The following is a 21,569-nucleotide window of genomic DNA, read 5'->3' on the forward strand; positions in this document are numbered from 1 at the left end:
AAGTATTTCCTACAGATCAGGGAATTAACCCTGTGGGGATCCCCAAGCCCTTGGTGAGATAAAGCAAGTGACTATAAACTGTGTGAAAATGGGAGTAAGGAGGATAGATATTCAAGGTCACTTCCTCCACCCACTCCCCATGGGCTTGTTTTCATGCTGTCTCTCAGTGGTTCTCAATACTGGCTACACATTAATCACCTTGGGGAGGTCTTAGAAAATACCCATGCTTGGTCCCACACCAAACTGATTAAGTCAGAATCTCTGGGACATAGGGTCCAGATACCAGTATATTTTAGAAGTTTTGCAGGTGACTCTAAGGTCCACGGGAGTGAGAAAGCACAGGTCAATGTGGATTATGAAACACTGTGCAATTATCCAGTTAATCTTTGCTTAATTAGATAATCCATTTCACAAAGGCTTGACACTTCTAGATTTGGGGGAGCCAGGGCAAGGGAGCTGGGTGTTTTCACTTCTGCATTGTTAGGTCATTAGGATGCAGGCTGCCCCTAGGAGATTTGATTTGGGTGGGACAGTTTTCTTCAGCAAAGACTGAAGATGCCCTAAAGAGCAGACAGCTGAGGGATATCTTCTAGGAATCCCAACAGCTAGGCAATAAGCCCATCCTTTCTGGAAGGAGATCCAAGTGGGCGACCTGCCATGATCCATACCTTGTACCCTTAGATCCATTCAAGTCAAGACTAGAAGCGTCTCCTTCATGACTCTGATGGGCTCCCTTCCTGGGGAGATAATCTAGAAGAAGCATGGTAAGGGCACAAGCCGTAGCCCCTGCTGCTGTAGCTGGTTTGGGGCTGCAACAGATGCTCATCTTCCCTCTTCTGTATTTGTTGTAGATCAGCCTTGCTCTCAGCCTGAACCTTCCAGTCTCAGTGGCATGACTAAGACCTACATCCCCAAGCAGCCTGATCCCCCTGTTCATTCTGCCCTTCTCAGGACAGGGTTGCTGCATTTGTCCATTTACCATCAAATCTGGACAAGGGAAGTACCAAGAGGGACCTGAATGGATTCACCGGGTGCCAAACACGTTCCTTCCTGCCCTCATTATGTAACAATAGCCCTACTTCCTTACCATGATCAGGGTCCACTAGCCTTGTCAAGATGGTGATTGCTCTTCCTGGGTGCCTTGGCACAAGGAGCCCTCAATGCCCTGGTGGCAACCATAGTTTACATTCAGTGGGACCTCTGCCTTGTCTCCTAGGGAAAGTGTGCCTCTTTGGTGATCAGGACATTTTAAACCCATGGAGCCAGAGTTTCAGGGATGGGAAGCACACATCCCCAAGTGAGGCACTGGGACTGATGTCGTATTAGTTTCTTAGAGCTGCCATAACGAAGTACCACAAACTGGGTAGCTTAAAACAACAGAAATTTGTCTATCATCCTTCTGGAGGCTAGAAATCTGAAATCAAGATGCCCAAAGGCCATGCTCCCTTGGAAGGCTCTAAGGAGGAATCCTTCCTTATCTTCTAGCTTCTGGTGGTTGCCAGCCGTCCTTGGCATTCCTTGGCTTGTGACAGAGTAATCACAGTCTCTGCTTCTGTCTTCACACGACCTTCCTCCCTCTGTGGGTCTGTCTTTGTATCTCTGTCCAGATTTCCCTCTTCTTAGGAGAACATGAGTCATTGGATTTGGGCCCACCCTAATCCAGTATGACCTCATTTTAAGTTGATGGCTCTGCAAAGACCCTATATAAAACTTAGGTCACATTTGTAGCTACCAGGGGTTAGGACGTTTGTCGTATCTTTTTGGAGGACACAATTCAGCCCTCAACAGATGTTAAGCAGGGACCTTTCTGCTTCCACCCTTGGTTACTGGACCCATGTATTCTACCTATTAGGGGTGTGGCATCATTAAAGGTCTTTGATTTTAGTTGCACTGTGTCCTGGAATATGGTATCTGTTCTTTGTATTGTTAGGCACCTGTTCCTTGGGTCTCTTATGATGGTTTTCCTTACACTAACTAGGACATGCGATGCTGGTCCTTTCTCCACAAACACACTCTTGTGTATATTTGTTTTTCTGCCTTTATGAAAAGAGCTGGCACCAGAAGTGATAAATCCTAACTCTTACCTCTTTAAGTTGTCTTTCTATTCTCAGAGAATAATTAAAATCAACCAGAAACTTGAGCATTTTCTCTTCTATTACTTTTTTTAATTTAAAAAAAAAATCCAGTATAGAGCGTTCTCTCTTTTAAACAAAAGGGAACATTTTGTGATAAACATTGTCATTTTCTAAGGTTCCCTCATTCAAGTATTTATTTTTTATTTTGAGGTTTTGCAAAACTCTACTTTAGGTCCTTTAAAAGATGAATTCCTTCGTTTTCCCTTCGGATTTTATACTGTATTTGAAATTGAAGCATTAAATAGCTTTTTATAAAAGAAGGAACAGTTCCCAGAATTGAGATTTCCTAAATGTTAGAGTCAGTCTATGAACATGTGAACCCACCCCTCTTTAAAAGGCAGCACAACTTTTCCAACATACTGGTCACATTTGGATTGATAAAACTTGCTTTCCTCACAGAAATTGTGACCAGTTCTTCTGAATTCTGACCAACCGTCACCAGTGCAGATGTCTTGTTTGATTTAACCATTAAAGTGTCATCATGCTATCAGGAAAGAGTATTAGTTAATTGAAACTATTCTTAAAATTATTCTTCAGATATTCTGTATTTTTCCTGATCAATCCCTTTCTTGGAAAAACCTTGAAAGGTATTTTGAGTGAGTGGAAATGCAGCTCATTTTCAGTCTTAGAATAATTTAATCTTTACTTTTCTCTAATATTCATTATGTTTTTCTTTTTTGCTGACTGCCTAAGTTTGCTGGGATGATTTGCTTCCTCAAATTCAGAAGTGGTAAAAGGAAAACAAGCAAACAAAGAAACTCATCGTATTTTCAATACTGCTTTTAATTAAATGCTATTAAATATTTATGCAACCAAGAATGTCAATACTACTTTTAAGAAACATACTATTATCTGGATGAGAATTAAGGAAACTAGACAAGAAAATGCTGAGAGCCAAACTGGGAAATTTGGACATTATATATTTAACCTACTTTTGCTGAGTATAGAAATTGAATTTGGTAAAATATTATCCCATTTTCTTGTATTATAATGATAAATAACCAAGCTCTTAATCTAAAATCAGGAATGTTGTTCTCTTTCCTCTTCTTTGCCACACAGTTTACTTTTAAATATAGAACTCATCTGTTTTTGTTGTTGTTGTTCATTTCCTCACAGCCCTGCACATGCGCCGTAACATTTTGCTGATTGTTAGACATTTTCCCCATTTAAAAAAATTTCTATGTAATTATGTATTTTAACTGTTGTTAATTTGGAAATATTGTCAAGGAAAGTCATAAAAATGTCAGTCTGTTTTTATGTGGCAACAAGCTTTTAGAGCAGGACTGAACATTCTGGCCAAAACTGAGTCATCAAGACTTCTATAAAAATTAGACCCCAGGTGTTTTCATATCTGTCCCCACTCCACCCCTCACCACGATTTCCCTGTATCTCCTTCCTAGTGTTCTTCCAGTCTTTATGATTTTAAATCACAAATTGAAGTGTCTTTGTATGGACCCTCCTCTTTAGTTCCCAGAACTTCCTGTTTGGCTAAGCACACTTACGCAAAATCTATATCTCCTGGAAATTGCATTAGATAATGCCTGTAGGGCATTGGGTGTGTTGCCTAATATATAAAACACATTCAATGAATGGAAGGAATAGTCATGGGGTCTCTTAATACTGTTATTTAATTTAATTATTTCCCAAGAATCATAATTAGTAGGTACTCTACTATTTTTTTATTTTCCATTTCACAAATGAGGAACCTGAGGATCTTGGATTTTAATTAACATGGCTAAGGTCATACAGCTAATAAGGAGTGAATTGGTGGTTTTACTCCAATGCAAGGACTTTCATTATTAGCTTTACAACTGGTAAGAGGAATTCACATTGAAGGATGACTATTGATAGACTGAATCCTCTGAATATTTGCCTCTCACAAATAACATCTCATTAATGGAAGTGAAGGTGGCATTTATTTGAGGGTTGTTTAACCAGGAAGACTTCCTTTTATTTCTTGTATGTATTCAGGACCAGAAGCTTGCTGAACCAGTTACAAATATTCTAATTAATGCAGAGGTCATAAGGAGTAAACAAACAATCCTTGAAACAAGCCCACAAATTTGATATCATGTACTGAAGTAAATGTAGTAAGCATCTCTCTAATTTTCCATAAGTGGTTTTCTCAATTATAAGCCAATAATACCATTTTTTTATTTCAAATTGAGCAATACTCTAAAAGGTTTTTTGTTTCTTCAGTGCTATAGAAATCTTACTAGTCAAGAAAACAGTCCAGCAAGTATTAGTAATGAACTTGTGATAAGCACTGGGTGTTATATGTAAGTGATGAATCACTAAATTCTACTCCTGAAACCAATATTAGACTATATGTTAATTAACTGGAATTCTAATAAAAACTGGAAATAATAAAAAAAAATTAGCAATGACTTTTCTATTTTTGCCCCTAAAATGGTGATGTTTTTGTCAATTTGAAGAAACTTATTAGTTTAAAAGCTATTGCATTTAGCAGTTTTGAAAGAGGATTAATTTTTTTAATCAATTTTGAAATCATCTGCTGAAAATTGAGGCTTAATAGTGGCAATAATTTCAAGGGGAAATAATTTACATTTCCAAATTGGATCCATTGCCATTTCTGTTCCTGGCAACCTCTCCATAGGAGATCTTGTATTTCTAGGCACTTCCATGTAATTCATTTCCTCTCCAAAAGGTTAAAAGTACCATCACATAAAGTTTAAAGGAAAAAATACTTAACCAAAAATGTTAGTTAAGAAGGAAATCCATTTCAATCAAAAGATGTTTAAAATTAATGGGGAGTTATATATGTATGTTTATACTTATTTATTTTTAACTAAATTAAGCATTGTAGTAAGGGTAGTATTCTAAGATTATCTATACTTCAATTTTATTACACTCATATTTCATAATTTAACTGCAGCTGCAAGAGAATGTAAGTATACATGGAGAGCAGCAATTTCAACTTTTTTACTCTTATGTAGGTTAATACGCAGTTCTGCCTCCCATACATATGTATGTATATATATAATATATGTATGTATATGTGCATGTATATACATTAAAAATAGAAGACGGTTTAAATTAGAAATTACCTATTAGATATACCTCATTATATCACTCGATATAATCACCAAATGTTTGATATTTATTTTGAGAGGAGAGGAATGATTTTCATTCATTTCTGGACTGGTGAAAGATAGTTTCTTGCATGTGTGGTCATAGTCAGTGTTTTAAATACATTTACTAATAATCAATAAGATTACACTAAATGTGGAGAACTTGAGTTATGAAATCACATGAAAGAGAACATTTACTTGTTTACACAGCACTGGAGAGCATGGAAGGATATTATTATAGAGACAATGTTTCGGTGGAAGAATTTCAAGCCCAGATAAATGCAGCCTCACTGGAAAAAGTCAAGCAATACAACCAGAAGCTCAGGTATGTAATTGTTCAATTTTTTAAAAAAGTAAGTTTTCATATTTTGGCAGGAGTAGATGAATTGCGTTTTTGACATACTCATTATTAAGTGATTGATGATGATACTCTTTTTGATGTAAAGTCTTTTTATTTAGGGTTTACTATTTCAAATATTCAATGAGTACAAAATAAAATAGAAAAAAATGTTTGGAAAATTTTCGTGCTATTGTCTTAATTGCTGAAGAAGATCAAAAATTAAATATTTATTAGACCATTTCCAGGGGGAGGAGAAAGCATAGATATTTTATAGTGGTGTCCCCTAGATGGTTGCAGTAGATGAAGGGTAAGTAAAATAGGTTCCTTTAAACACCTGGCACCCTGACACAGAGAGAAGAATATGGTTAACACAGAAGATACGACACAGCATTTACTTGATTTTGGAAAAATATCTACTTTCAAATACATATATTAATGTTTGGATTTTGCTGTTTTTCCTCTCTAAAAATAGTGTTACTGGCAGAATGACCCTATGGCAGGGAAAATTAGCCACAGTAAGTTCGAAAGGGAAATGTGTTATAATTCAAAGCTTTAATTTTTGACAAATCATTAGCATATATATCTCCCTCCTACCTTATGAATTATTCTGTGAACAGGTCATCTTTTTAAATTACTTACAGATTATAGCTTTTATTTTTGAAAGAAAAATGTTCTTGTTCTACCTTAAGCCTTAATAATTCAAAAATACTTTCGTGACATTTTTCGGTTTTGTCCACAATATGGCTAAACTCTGAGGATAAATTAATTCCTAAAATTCCTGATATAGGGAGGTGCTCATTCTTGTAGTTATGACCAATAGATAGGCTTTCTTTCACTACAAATGCTTTGTCTTTCTCCCCCGGCTTCACACAAACCTGTCCCTTTTCTAGATGCTTTACTCTGTTCCATCATTTTATCACTTGTGAAGCTCTCAGCCTTAAAGCCCCCAATATCTTTTTGATTTCCCATTTTCTCTTCCTCCTAAAATGTCGGAGATCCTGATGAATCTGACTAAAATGTCTCTGGGACTAACCCCATTTTATTACCTCGTCCAGATCACTATTTCTCAAAGGTGTATCATGTAATGACCCCTTTCACAGGGAAAACCAAAATAGTTAATCTGAATGCTTAGTATGTCCACTGACTAAGAAACACTGACTGAAGAAGCTTAAGCCCAGTGTTGTGAAAATCTTCAGTTGAGGACCATCATGACAAAAGACAAGTCTGGCCTTTGTAACTGATCAAATACATTCCTAGGTTATCTTTGAAATAAGGAAACAAAATTAAAACATTTATATAGAACATGTGGGCCCTGAGAACACATCCCCGGACTCCAGTTTGAGAAAATAGGTCTAGACCATTGCTGTCACATCTTAACCGTCTCCTGTTTCTAAGAACCCCATGTTGTTTTAATCTACTCGGGATTTTGCTTCCAGATAATAATTTTAAGTCACATCTTACTGTGTTACTCTCCTGCTCAAAGGATTTGGTGATTTCTTACTGTCCCAAAAAGGAGTCGAAACCTCCTTAGCATGGCAGTCAGGATTTTTCATGACTTGGGGTGCCTGACTGCCTCAGTCTCTTAAGCCTCTGCCTCTTGATTTTAGCTCAGGTCATGATTTCAGGGTCCTGGCTTGAAGCACCCCCTCCCCTGTCACTCAGCAGGGAGTCTGCTTTCTCCCCCTCTCTCTGTCCCTGTTCCCACCCACTGCTCACACGCTCTCTCTCTGAAATAAATAAATAAATCTTTAAAAAAAAAAAGATCTATTATGACTTGACCTAAGATTTCTCTTCTCCACCTATGCTCCAGTCATGCTGTACTCTCATTTCCAATCATGCACCATAGTTTCCTTCTATCATGACTTTTCTCCGTCCATCTAGCATCTGTGTCCTCTATTTCCAGCTGTTTATAGAACTACTATTCATATGATTCAATGTCCAGCTCTAGTTAACAGTTGTCTTCATAAAATATTTTCTTTTATTACTGGGCTGGGATGAGGCCTGGCCATTAGATTCTCTAGAGGTCCCCTAGGAGATTCTGCTGTGTGGCTAGAATTGCAAACCAATTCCCTAGATCCTGGAGTTCTCAAAGGATGATCCCCAGACTAGCAGGTCAATGCCATCTGCAAACTTGTTAAAAAAAACTCTGGGGTGAGCCCAGCAATCTTCATTGTAACAAGTCTTCCAGGTGGTTCTCATGCATGCTCAAATTTCAGAACCACTGCCCTAGGCTAAATGAATGTCTTTCATTTTACTTCGTTTATGGCTACTACAGAATTCAGCTTTTCTCCCTGATGATAGTTATGTGTACAGATTTCTCATTTTCTTTATTCTATGATAAGCTCCTTAAGATGAGAGATACTTTAAAAAAAAGATGAGGGATACTTTTATCTTGGTGTTTCCTGTGGTGTCTATCAAAGTATTTTGCATAGGATGTTCTCCAAAATGTATGTTTAGTTGCATTAACTTATTTAGGTATAACGTACAGAGAGAAATGGAGATGTAGCCTAGCATTCACACCCCTGTGGGTATTTTTTTGACAGAAATAGAATAGATACTCATTTATAACAGATACCTGATAAGATATTTAAGATTCTTTATTAAGAAAAACAGCATGTATACCAATGCATGCTATCTTCTTCACATAAGAAAACATTTTAATCCATCTTTTCTGGAGAAAACATTTTGAAAAGCACATAAACCCCTCAGTACAAATTAGTACCCTTGTCAGTAATTAGCTGCTCTATATCCTACTTGTTGCATATTTAATTTCCTTTACACAGGAAGACAATTATTTTCCTCTTTACTTCCAGTAATACCTTCTCTTCCTGCTTACTTCTTGAATAAGGGTGTTAATTCCTTCCTTAATTTTTCCTGTTACTTTGTAACCACAGATACTCTGAAATTGCTTTTAGGCAATCTGTTCGTGGTCTGGGGGCCACAGGCCAATATTGACCATTTCTTTAAAGGGGCTCTTACTGTCCATTGTAGAAAAATAGCCCTCAGGTGTCTCTAGCTCCTCATAGCCCAGAGCCTTTTTAACACTTTCGCTGAAAACCATTTCATTCTGGATGTTAATTTATTTGCTAATTAGACCTCAGAAAAGGCCTTTTTTTTTTTTTACCCCTTAGCCTTACAACAAACTAACAAACATAAATAAACTAGTGTTTTATTAGAAAACATTATTATTTTTTTTTTATTACAAGTTTCAGAAGCTAAACTCAAACTGGCATAAACAAAATAATGTATCAGCATATCTAACAGGTATATCCATGGGGTGTGGCTGCATTAGGCACAGCTGGGTCCAAGGGTATGGTCGTCAAGAATCCCTTTTCTTTCCCTGTCTCTTGGTACTTCTTTCCTCTGTGTGGGCTTCATTTTCAGGCAAGGTTGTTTCACATTTGGGTAAAGATGGTCAGTGAAGACCAATGTTGCATTCAAAGAAAAGAGGGTGTCTACCGCCATTACTCCTCCATGGAGAGTTCCAGCAAAGGACCTGTGGAGGCGGTCATTAGCCAGACCCAAGTCATGTGCCCATTCTTGGATGGGCTTAGCACCACAGAAGAGCAATGGACTGTCACAAAAAGTGCAAAGTAAGGATGCTGGACAAGAGGGAACAATGGATTCCATTCTAGTTCTAGAGATTTCTCCAGAACAGCAAAGAATAGGTGGAAATAATATGCTACTTAACATAAAAGATGATGACAACTATAATACCTATCAGTTTCTAAGAACATATTGAGTCAGTCATAATACTAGGTGAGTTATGTGGATTATTTAATAAACCAGTGAGTTCCATATTATCATCTCCACTTAAAGGGAAACTTACACAAATTTACCTAGATAATAAGTAGTAAAACCAGGATTTAAATTGCAGGCTTTTTTTTCTTTAGAGTTTATACTTTTGCACTATGTTAAGTCATCTTAGTTACTGAAGTGAACATAATATGCTGAAAACACATTATCTGTTACTAAGGTGTCAGATACTATCAATTGCTCTGATTTTGGGCCATCAGTTATTCATTGATTCAGTGTTCATGAAGTTTCCATTCCTATGAAATTAAGAAAAACAGAAAATGAACAAATAAACAAATCAGTAAACAAATTATTGCAGATAGTGAAAAGTGCAATGAAGAAAACCTAAAACAAATTGCCATATTAGGAGGTTGGTTATTTAGAGGAGGTAGTAGTTAGTGATGACTTAATTATTGGGTGGTATTTGGACGGAAGACTGAATCAAAAGGAGACAGCCTTGCCAAAATGGGGGGAAAGGTCTTTCCCAAAACAATGAACTGATGTACATAAATCATAAGAATAAGCTTATTTTTGAGGAAGACAAAGAAGGCCAGGAGGATTCTAGACATTAAGGATGATGATGCATGTCAAGAGATATTTGTAGAGACTTGGTTATGTAGGGCTGTAGGCCATTATAGGTGGTATAGATTTTATTGTAAGTACAATGCAGAAGCCATTGGAAAGCTTTTGTTTAATTACTGCTGCCCATTTGTATCTTATGCTTCTATTGCAAATAACATCTAAAATGGTTGACGTTTTCATAAAGTGGGCTGAGACCAGCTGGCTGGTCTGACCATTCCTCTTCCAGTCTCTGGAAGGACAGACCATGCAGCACACCTGGGAAGTTTTTGCAGTATGCATCAAGGTCCTGACACTGGTTGCCTGAAGACACTCTGGTTTAGCTGTTACCCCCAATGAACAAGTTTCAGCCAGCAGAAATGTTTAACAGCTCTGTCTAAAATATACCATCCTATGCCAAATCAGATGAAGTTCTTGATTATTAAGAAATACCATGTAAGGGTCTCCCTGATGTCTTCTATGCTTCCTCAAACCCAGTGAGGCAACCTATGGAATGGGAGAAGGTATTTGCAAATGACATATCTGATAAAGGGTTAGTATAAGAACTTATATGATTTAACACCCCAAGGGGCGCCTCAGTGGCTTAGTTGGTTAAGCGACTGCCTTCGGCTCAGGTCATGATCCTGGAGTCCCGGGATCGAGTCCCACATTGGGCTTCCTGCTCAGCGGGGAGTCTGCTTTTCCCTCTGACCCTTCCCCCTCTCATGTGCTCTCTCTCTCTCTCTCTTTCTCGCTCTCTCAAATAAATAAATAAAATCTTTAAAAAAAAAAAGATTCAACACCCCCAAAAAACAAATAATCCAGTCAAGAAATGGGCAGAAGACATGAACAGACATTTCTCCAAAGAAGACATACAGATGGCTAACAGACACATGGAAAGATGCTCAGCATCACTCATCATCAGGGAAATACAAATCAAAACTACAATGAAATACCATCTCACTCCAGTCAGAATGGCTAAAATTAACAACACAGGAACCAGCAGGTGTTGGCAAGGATGTGGAGAAAGGGGAACCCTCTTACACTGTTGGTGGGAATGCAAACTGGTGTAGCCACTCTGGAAAAAGTATGGCGGTTCCTCAAAAAGTTAAAAATAGAACTATGTTATGATCCAGCAATTACTAAGTACTTACCCAAAGGATACAAAAATATTGATTCAAAGGGATACATGCACCCCAATGTGTATAGCACCATTTTCAACAATAACCAAATTATGGAAAGAGCCCAAATGTCCATCAATTGATGAATGGATAAAGATGTGGTATATATATTCAATGGGATATTACTCAGCCATAAAAAAGAATGAAATCTTGCCTTTTGCAGTGATGTGGATGGAGCTAGAGAGTATTATGCTAAGCAAAATAAGTCAGTCAGAGAAAGACAAATACCATATGATTTCACTTACATGTGGAATTTAAGAAACAAAACGAATATAGCAGGAAAAAAGAGAGGCAAACCAAGAAACAGGCTCTTAACTACGGAGAACAAACTGATGGTTACTACAGGGGAGGTGGACAAGGGGGATGGGTTAAGCAGGTGATGGGGTTTAAGGAGGGCACTTGTGATGAAAACTGGGTGTTGTATGTAAGTGATAAATCACTAAGTTCTATACTTGAAATTAATGTTACACTGTTAATTAACTGGAATTTAAATAAAAACTTGGAGAAGAAAAAAAAAGAAAGAAGTAATAGCTTGTAAAGTGTTTAATTCAGAAATTCTAATCAAGAAATTTAGGAGAAGGGGCATTCTTATTCCCTACCTTCACCATCCTCATGCTATTTTATTCTCTGTCTTCTACCTCAGGCTTTCCTTTTTATTCCCTCTGGCCATGAGCCATCTTCCCCATTAGCATCATTTTTTCCTGCCCTACATGGTTGTAATTTATCATTACCAAACCTTTCATTTTAATGTATCCTGCTTATTGGCAAAAAAATACCACTGCATGGTGACCAGTGAGACAAAATATAATGTAAATGGGAACAATATTCTGCGTATTAAAGTACTTCTTTCAGTTTGAGGGGTCTAGATGGTTATTTTTTAAATATTATTTTCAGTATAAAGTCAACAGTAAAATATAACAGAAAAATTAAAGGAAGCAAGTTGTATATTAGTTTTTGAGATCATTTATTATTTTTGTGAAGTGATAACTTCATACTGAATTTTTTAGGGCTTATAATTTTGGATATCTAAATGTAAATTCATCTCTTTACAGAAATAAGGCAAGAAAATATTCAAAGCATATATTCTCTTAAGGTATACCCTTGTGGATAAAGAATTTTCTTTAAAGAAAGTTTTTTTAAAGCCAAAATGTAGTTTATATAACAAGCAGAAGGAAGATAGAAGTCTTATTTTTGTTAACAAGAAATGCTATACAGATACCAATCTCAGAGCCATGTATTTTGAACAATTTTTTCAACTGAGAAATGTCTGGCCAGAAGTATGCATGTGTTTGGGTATTCCCATGATAGCACCTCCATGAAATGTGTCATTTCTTTCTACCTCTGAGGAAGGGAAATGTCAGTGACTATGTTCTCCTGGCATAAGATAGATATCAATGGTGGCATGGACTCACTGCCATTTTTTGTCTTTAAGTACAGCTATCAAACAGCATGAGAAAATAAAGAACATCAGGACCTGAGCCTTTACACCCTATCTCCACTCATAAGATCATACCCCCATTCCTGTTTCTGTCTTCCCTCGGAGTCTTCAAACCATAAAACACTGTTTCCTAGTCCTTATTTGGATAGCAAACAGTATGTCCAAGCTTAAAATGGAGTATTTTGGTTGTTCTATTGATGAGGAACTGTGAAAGCTACCTTAAATCAACAAGAGTATGGATTTAATGAAATCTGAGAGAGAGTAAGAGAGGGAGAAGGAGGTAGATCAGGACAGACAGAGAGAACATTAAATAGAATATAAATAATGCCTTTGTCCTCCAGTTGTTTTTCTTTATAAAGCTGCAGCTTTTAGAGTTATTAACTGATGTGATTTTTTTTTTTTTTTTGATTAACTGGAAACATTCCAGATGTATATTTATCTCCTCCATAGCAGTTTTTTGTTTTTCATTCTGTCCTTCAGCTAAATTTCATTTTTTTATATTTTAAGATGCATCCATATTTCTGTTTCTGTAAGATAAGCTATAAACTAAATGTATATATTCAATCTCTTTCTGTTTTCAGACCAGGAACACAGAGTTTCCAGGTTGTAAATTTTGTTTTATATTAGAAGTGATTCTTCAATAGCAAGAGAAAACATCTAAGTCTACAAAAAATGTGAATTCATTTATAAGGCTTAAAAGTTTTCTAGACTCCTTTTCTATAAATGAATTATATAAAGGATTTAACATTTACAGAATATAAGTTATACTTAAGTGCCAAATTCTTACACAGTGTAAATCTAAAGGAACTGTTGGATACTGATATTTATTGAATAAACCCTGCGTGCCCATCAGGTACCAGGGACAGCTTTACATTGGGGCCATTACAGAAGACAAGATAATGCTGCCATACAGGAAAATTTTGCCTGTGGATTATGATAAACATTAAACAAAATTTTTACTAATAACTTACAGCAATATGTGAAAAACTTATGTAGGGAATGTGTAAGGTGCTATGTAGGTGTATAAGAAGGGAATCAGTCTTAATTGGGAGTGGGATGGGAAGATGGTTGAAGGTTTTGGGAATGAATGATTTGAGGAAGTGACATTTATGCAGAGATCTGAAGGAGGAGATGGGCTTGCAGTGTTTAAAGGACAGGGAATGGGAGATAAAGGGGTGCAGAAGGGGTATTTCCTAGCAGAGGGAACAGCATGTGTAAAAATCCTGAAGAGAGAGAAGGAGAAATTTTAAAGTATGTGTAGACTAGAATTCAAGAAGAAGAGGGGCGTGAGACAGATGTGTGAACAGAATCCCTCCCATACTTCCTTCACTAACAGTTCTTCCTCAATTTCTTTTAAGCCAGCTGTCGCCCAGGGCATGCCTCAGCTCTATTTCCATGTGCTGAAAGAGTATAATTATTTAAGATCCATCTCAAATTTATCTTCCTGCAAGAAGCCTTCAGTTATAGCCTCAGCTGAAATTAAGCAATTTCTTTTTTAAGACTTAACAACCTCTTTGATTTCATTTGTTTTATTTTGACTTGAGTGTTACTTACCTGTCTTGCTCAATACATATGAGGGCAACCAGATCCTAGTTCTGCACTGTGCTTGGTACGTAGTAAGTACCATAAAAATAGTTGAATTGAATTGGAAATCAGGTTAATTGCAATGTAATGGTCTTCTATTTTTGTGCTATTAGCATTTTATTGAATTTATTCCAGTATCCAGTCTACTTCTTTTTATATCCAGAAAATTTAGGGCTATTTGAAGGGTACAGATGCTGACTCTGTTGGAGACCTCTCTCAAGAAAATCATCAGTGTAGCCAAGGTTCATAGATTTCACATGGGACAAAATCCGATAAAGTTGAAATTATAATGACACTTTTAGAACAACATATCTCTCCTTTATTTGAAAAATACTGAAATTCTATTAAACATTGCCAGCATTGCTTTCTGAGACTGCGATGTGGCTGTATGTACATTTATGCATGTAATCTTTAATTTATCTGGACTGTACTTATTCTTGTCTGCATTCAGATGAATTCGTTTGTTCTTGAGAAGCTATAATTATGTCTAATATTTATTTTTATGTTACTTTAAGGGAATTTTTAATGCAGTTTTTAAATAAGGACAGCAAATGAAATTCGAATTAACTACGTGTTAAATCCTTCATTGTGATAGTATTTATCAAGGATGAATAGATATTCTGGCTGACAAGGAGAAGCAGATCATCTTTAAAATCATCTTTTAAAAAAAAAAACCTTTGAAGAGAACTGCCTCTATCTCAAAGCTAAAAAAAAAAAAAAAGCTATTGTTTTCACCAAAGCAAAGGGAAGATCAAAGTTCTTTTTTCTCAGAATTTCCTTTGGAATAAATGAGAGCTAGAAATGTCACAAAGAAAATTAGCATACCCTGAAGAATCAGTTAGGGAAATATACTCTGTGAGGAAAAATTGTCAGTGCTTACGGAAGCAAGATTGATTTTTATTTTTAACTCTGCTGACGTTTCTAGCTCATCACAAGGACAGTCTTAAAAATATATATTCAAGTCATCTTAGTCAAGCTCTTCCATGAATTGTTTCCTATTGCTTTTGTTCGGTGCCTTTTTGCTGACATTTCAAACTTCCTTTGTTTGGTGGATGTACAAGGAAGCTTTGCCCCTATACCAGTCAGGAAATTTAGCTTGGGCCCAGAGCTTTTGATTCAGAAGACATAATCATGACTTAAAAGAAATTAATGTGGATTTACTAAAGATCATTATTTATGTGAAGCACAGAACATTATGTTTATAAAATTAGCTGTCTAGTTACATGGACCACCCAACTTCAACTGAGGGCAAAGTTCTGTCTTCTATAGATTCAAGTTTGTGTCATTCTGTCAGTCATTCAGGAAGAAAATCAAATATATTTTTTCTTGTTTTTTGGTAATTTCAGCCAGAGTGACTCTAATTTGCTAAATTGCTTTGACCATTTCCTATCCATATTTCCTGGCACACCCCAAAATTCACGCCCCAAGAGGTCTTCCCAGCTCCCCTAAATTAGTCTTTTTCTTTATATTTCCTAGTACACCTCCATTATAACATTTATCACATCGTGCATTATATTCTTTTTACATACTCTTTTTATGTTGTTCTAAAAGTGTCGTTATAATTTCAACTTTATTGGATCTTGTCCCATGTGAAATTTATGAACCTTGGCTACACTGATGATTTTCTTGAGAGAGGTCTCCAACAGAGTCAGCATCTATACCCTTCAAATAGCCCTAAATAGCCCTTTTTCCCTTGTCTTTTTCTTTTATCATTGCTGATAAGGTATCTATTAATAGATGACTAATAAATGTTTGTATGTGCCAAAAGTTGGGGCAACCCAACCAGGACACAGAAGAATATAAACAGCAGTGGGTTCTTGACTGACATCATGATGAATTCAACAGAATATTTGGAGAATGGTATGGACTGTAATGTCAGTGCTGAACGGGTCTTCCTAGCCACTCCCATCCTGTTTTGAGAGTATTCTTCATGGTTCAATGGTATTTATCGCGCACTTATACGCAAATGCAGGAATGTGATATAGCATTGAGAATACAGAGATGAATCAGGCAGTATGTCCTTGAGAATCTGAAAGGAGAGGAAGAGTGAATGTGGTAAATAGGCTATTTTGAGATACCTTATTAAAACCGTGGTGGAGGTAACAGGATGCCCAGAAACACAGAAGAAGACACCTAGGGAGGACTGAGGAGCTCCGGATGGGATAGTTCTGACACATGATGGCCAGGTCAAGAAAGAGAGAAAAGCTCTCTCAGTGGGAGGGGTCAAGAAAGAGAGAAAAGCTCTCTCAGTGGGAGGGAACATTACGAGCAAAGACTTGGAGAACCATATGGGGCAATACAGGAGGCAGAGCAGAAAGGAAGCAGGAGTGGTGGGCAGGAGGGGGACTGCATACACATGCCAGCCGAGGAGCTTAAGCTTAAGCATGTAAGTGAGTTCTAAGCAGTGCAGGGGGAGCAGAGGGGGGCGGGGTTTGCATTTTAAACTGAGCACTTTGATGATACCAGTGAGGACAAATTAGGGGTGAGAACAAGACTAGAGTCAGAGAGACTGGTTAGGAAGCTACTGAAATCGTTGTAGCAAGTGATAATAACCCTAAGAAGATAAAAATGAAGATGGAGAGGAAGGCATAGATTTTAGAAATATCTGTGAAGAAAAAAGTCTCCCCCATTAAATACATATGGAGGGAAATGGAGACACACTGGATTGGACACCTGGATCATTATCTGATCTAGTGAGGGAACAAGAGAAGAAACTCCTTCAAGTTTGGGAGTGGTAACATACTGAATTGAATTGGATTTCAGATGGAGCATTTACATTCAGGAGGCTTTATCCAGTAGGCTGGAGACACTCACAAAGAGGTAAATAGTTGAAACCAAAATAATGCATGAGATTTCCCAGGTGATAGTACTGCACATACAGAGAGGTGAAGTCAATTGCTCAAAGTCAGGCAACTGGCAATGAGGGGCAAAGGCTCCAACTAGTAATTTCCAGCTCTAAAGTGTACGCTTTTGTTACAGGGCTCCACTGCTTCTCCAAAGTAGCAAATGATCCCAGTATTAATGTGTGTGGCTTGGGGAAATGATTTAATGGAATTTTAATTACTTACAATGGACAAGTTAAGTACAACACAAACACGTGGAATCTTCTTTGAAAAAAAAGAATTTTGAAGTGTTTTAAAGGACAAGGAAGCATTCTGGTTTGTTTTCCCTGAAAAGGGATGTTTCCACAACTGTAGAACTAGAGAAGAAGATACGATAAAGACCAGAGCAGAAGAAAAGGCAAAAGGGACTAAAATAGTTGAAATCTTACTGTAACTTGAAAACAAAAGAAAGTATCTCTATAGAGTTTGACTGTGAATCAAACTCACTAATGTATTTTTGCCCTTGTAATGAATGCACCTCATCGAATATTGCACACTGTCAGAGAAGGAGAATTCATCTGCATACATTTTAAAAGCCATCAGAATGCATTATCAGCCATGTTCTTTGCATCAAATTCCAAAATTAAGTATTGAAATGTATACTGTGTAATATTATATATAATAATGTATAGTTAAAATTATATAATGATACATTATAATTACATATTAAATAGAATAATACCAAACTTAGGATAGAATAATACCCAACTTAGGATATTTTCATTTGTTTATTGAAATATTAAAATTTTAGTCCTGTAAAATTAAAAGCCTATAGTTCTATTTCATTCATAGCATATTTTATACAACTATGTATACATTAATAAGTTAAAAGCCTCTTGATGTGCTTCAGTTTGTATAAGCTTTAAACTTCACCTACTTGAGATATCAGTGAACTCAGATGTAAAATTAGACACATTCAGAAAACACAATGGAGGATAATAGATGAACAAATCCCTTGCTAGTCTTATGGAGAAGCATTTTTAGTAGATCTAATGACATTCATTGCATTTCTTATGGGCCAAGTGAGAAAAAGCAGAAATATCCTTAATAGACCAAGTGACATTTAGGTCATGGGAAAAAATTTCCATTAGTTTGAGGCAATTATGGAATTTCAGTAATATGAATAAGAAGAAACAGAGGGCTACTGATCTGTAATTGCCTGCTTCATTAATATACCAGAGGATGGACAGTCAGTCAAACCTGGATTCCAGTCCCCACTCTTCCCTTGACTAGTTGTATGACTTAGGCCAAATTCTTAATAACTCTGAGCCTTGATTTCCTTATTTGTCCATTGGAGCTAGTGATGCTTCAAAAGCTGTTGTGAGTATTAGCTGAGAGGAGGTCCGTACTATCTTCAATATTTGCTTAAAGAGTAACAAATCACAAAGACTTGTATCTGAAGATAGATTTTCATGGAAGAAAACCTTGGTTTCTCCAAGGTCTTTGTGTGTTTGGACAGCTGACCTCATTGCCCAGTGGAGGAGGAAGGGAACTGTCTCCCAGTGGGATTGAGAAGGAACTTGCCTAAAAAACTATGCAAAATGGAGCTAGAAGAGCCTTCTTTGTGCACAGAAATACTCCTGAGAATAAGCCAGATACTGCATTTGATTTCATACCAGAAAACTAATAGGATAAGAGGCGATGTGGAAAACTATCTAGAAGGATGTATAGCCCTAGCTACGCTTCCAGTCCTGGATTTAGCCCAAAGACAGAAAAGATGGCTGCCCAGCTCTGCTATGGACAAGATGGCAGAACACTTCCAAACACCTTCAATGAGAGTACTAGAAGCAGGAACTTTTTATACACTGTGTAATTAAAAGCTAAATGGAACATAATGGCATTCAGCTCTGCTTTACTGCATCATGAATGCTACCAGATTCTTTAGGCAATTAATAAGATTGCCATTAAAGGCATTCATGTTATTCTGCACTCAAAAACAAAATTTATGAGGGATGACTGGGTAACTCAGGCGGTTAAGCCTCCAACTCTTGATTTCAGCTCAGGTCATGATCTCAGGGTCATGAGATCGAGCCCCGCATCAGGCTCCATGCTCAGCGGGGAGTCCGCTTGAGATTCTCTCTCCCTCTCCCCGTCGCCCACCACTCTCTCTAAAATATAGAAAAATAAAATTATAAAAAGTAAACCTTTTTATAAATAAATAAATAAAAATTATGAGTGAAATTGTGATTCCCCATATTCAATGTCTTTATGTATACTTTGAACAACACTGCATATACCAATATTTAAAGCTTTTAATATGAGAAATGAGCAGTTTCTTGCTTAGTAACTAATCTAGGTTAGGATTTCAGTATAGTTTGCAGGGGGAGATGTTGTACACTGAAACTCTTTCCATGCCTATTTTAATAACTCACGTAACAGGGCACCTGGGTGGCTCAGTTGGTTAAGCATCTGCCTTCGGCTCAGGTCATGATCCCAGGGTCCTGGGATCGAGTCCTGCATCATACTCTCTGCTCAGTGGGGAGCCTGCTTCTTCCTCTCCCTCTGCCTACCACTCTGCCTACTTGTACTCTCTCTCTCTCTGTGTCAAATAAATAAATAAATCTTTAAAAAAATAACTCACTTAATAGAAGAAAACCAATCTCACAGAGATATGTTGATGGGAAGGGAAGAAAAGATTTAAGAGCAATTTCTTAACAAAAATCCAATGAAATTGTATTGTCACCTGTAAATTATGGATAAATATTACCAGTTTTATTTTTCTAATTTAGATAATGTTAAACCATCAATTTAAAAAAATTATGATTAATAGTTAAAACAACTGTAGTAGAGGTGATGAGTTTTATTTATTTTTTTAAAAGATTTTATTTATTTATTTGACAGAGAGAGGGATAGCAAGGGCAGGAACACAAGCAGGGGGAGTGGAAGAGGGAGAAGCAGACTTCCTGCGGAGCAGGGAGCCCGATGCGGGGCTCGATCCCAGGACCCTGGGACCATGACCTGAACTGAAGGCAGACACTTAATGACCGAACCACCCAGGCGCCCCAGGTGATGAGTTTTAAATAAAAACAAATTCTTATGTTTGTTTTCAATTTTTATACACTTTTGGTTCGTAGCTGACAAACTAACCTTCAAATATCACTCACTGCTGTGTGGCCCTACTGTGCATAACTGTTTTGTGACTTACAGCACATGTGACTTACTGCACTGGTCTGTATCCTGTTCAATAAAATAAATGCTTTTGAATGCTTTGGGTGTTGAGACAATGTAAACTGTTACACAATTTCTAAATTTTTGCAGACAAATTCTTTACTTAAGTCTGCAGACCGCATTTTGAGTGGCACTGAGCTAGAAGACATAAGCTGGGATTTAAAATAAATTTTTACTAGTACGAGATGTAGCTTTGGCCTTTCATATGTTTGTGTGTGCTCCCTAAACAAGGATGAGAACTGGCAAGTGAGCTAAGGGCAGATTCTGAAGGAAGGAGAGCAAGCTTGCCTTGTGTCTGGGTGAAGATATGTCCTTGAAGACTACATTGGGGACAGGGCTGGACTATATTAGAGAAGCAGATGTAGAAAGAGCCAGCGTTAGGAGTTTCGTTTTCCCATAAAGAAGGCCTGCTGCAGTCAGGTTCTTCAGACCCCTACCAGAGAAGGCAAGACAAGTTCACACCTCATGCATACCAGAATGCAAGTTCCCTGAGGGAACTTGTTCATGGCTGTATCACTAAAACATAAACATTGCTTTATACCCAAATATTTGTCGAAGTAATTGAGCGAAAGTACTGACAACACATTCTTATGTACAGAAAACAGTGTAGGATTAGTTGCTTTGTTTTGTTGTTGTTTTACTTTCAAGTCCCTTAATGCCATAAGGATTTCAGGAGGTTTAGGGAGATTTACAGTAGTTTATCAACAATAAGGACAAGGGGGAAGTCTTTTAAGTTTCACATCATTTACCTCTTCTCTTCTATTTAATACAACATAGCAGATCCATGATAAATAAGGGATATGGCTCTCTCTCTCTCACCCCTCTCCCTCACACCCACCCTCCCTCTCTTGTCTGTCTTCTTATCTGTCTCCTCCTCCTTTCTTTACCCTCTTTTCCTTTTCTTTCTTTTCTATCTTTCCTTTTCATTTTTCTTTCTTTCATTTATTCATTCATTCGATTACTATTTATATCTGCTGAGTAATCTCCCACCTGCCATTTCTCATGCCTTCCCCTCTCTCCAGAGGATTAAGTAGCTTTGTACAGACTTAAATTCTATGATCTCAATGGACTATCCTTTTTTTCACTCTTAAGATTCTCCTTATGCCTTAAAGACCCTTCATTCCTTTTGCCCAGTGCTTACTTGTCCTAATGCTTACTAATGTACTTTAGCACTCTGCTAAACCTTTTTAGATCACTTTCACACTGGACTGTAATTACCTGTTTACTGTCCTCTCTCAAATGTACTTTCTTTGCAGGTAAATAATTGTCTTATTTTTATCCTTTTATCCACAGTACCTGCCACCATGTCCAACTTATTATTTATTATTATTGTCTATTGAACAAATGAACAAATACACAAATCTGGAGTTTAGAGATGTGCATATTTAGGTCTCTT

At 37.0% G+C, this 21,569-nt stretch overlaps 1 protein-coding gene across 1 annotated transcript in view; it reads left to right on the plus strand.

The window, feature by feature from the left end:
* The window catches only part of PREX2 (phosphatidylinositol-3,4,5-trisphosphate dependent Rac exchange factor 2), a 285,562-nt gene that overhangs the window by 209,935 nt on the left and 54,058 nt on the right, over nucleotides 1–21,569 (plus strand). The window contains exon 35 of the mRNA XM_032421606.1: nucleotides 5,438–5,552. Within this exon, the coding sequence (XP_032277497.1) occupies nucleotides 5,438–5,552 (115 nt within the window). The remainder of the gene's footprint in view (nucleotides 1–5,437; nucleotides 5,553–21,569) is intronic.

The sequence above is a fragment of the Phoca vitulina genome, unplaced genomic scaffold, assembly GCF_004348235.1.
Source record: "Phoca vitulina isolate PV1807 unplaced genomic scaffold, GSC_HSeal_1.0 scaffold25, whole genome shotgun sequence".
Classification (NCBI taxonomy): domain Eukaryota; kingdom Metazoa; phylum Chordata; class Mammalia; order Carnivora; family Phocidae; genus Phoca; species Phoca vitulina.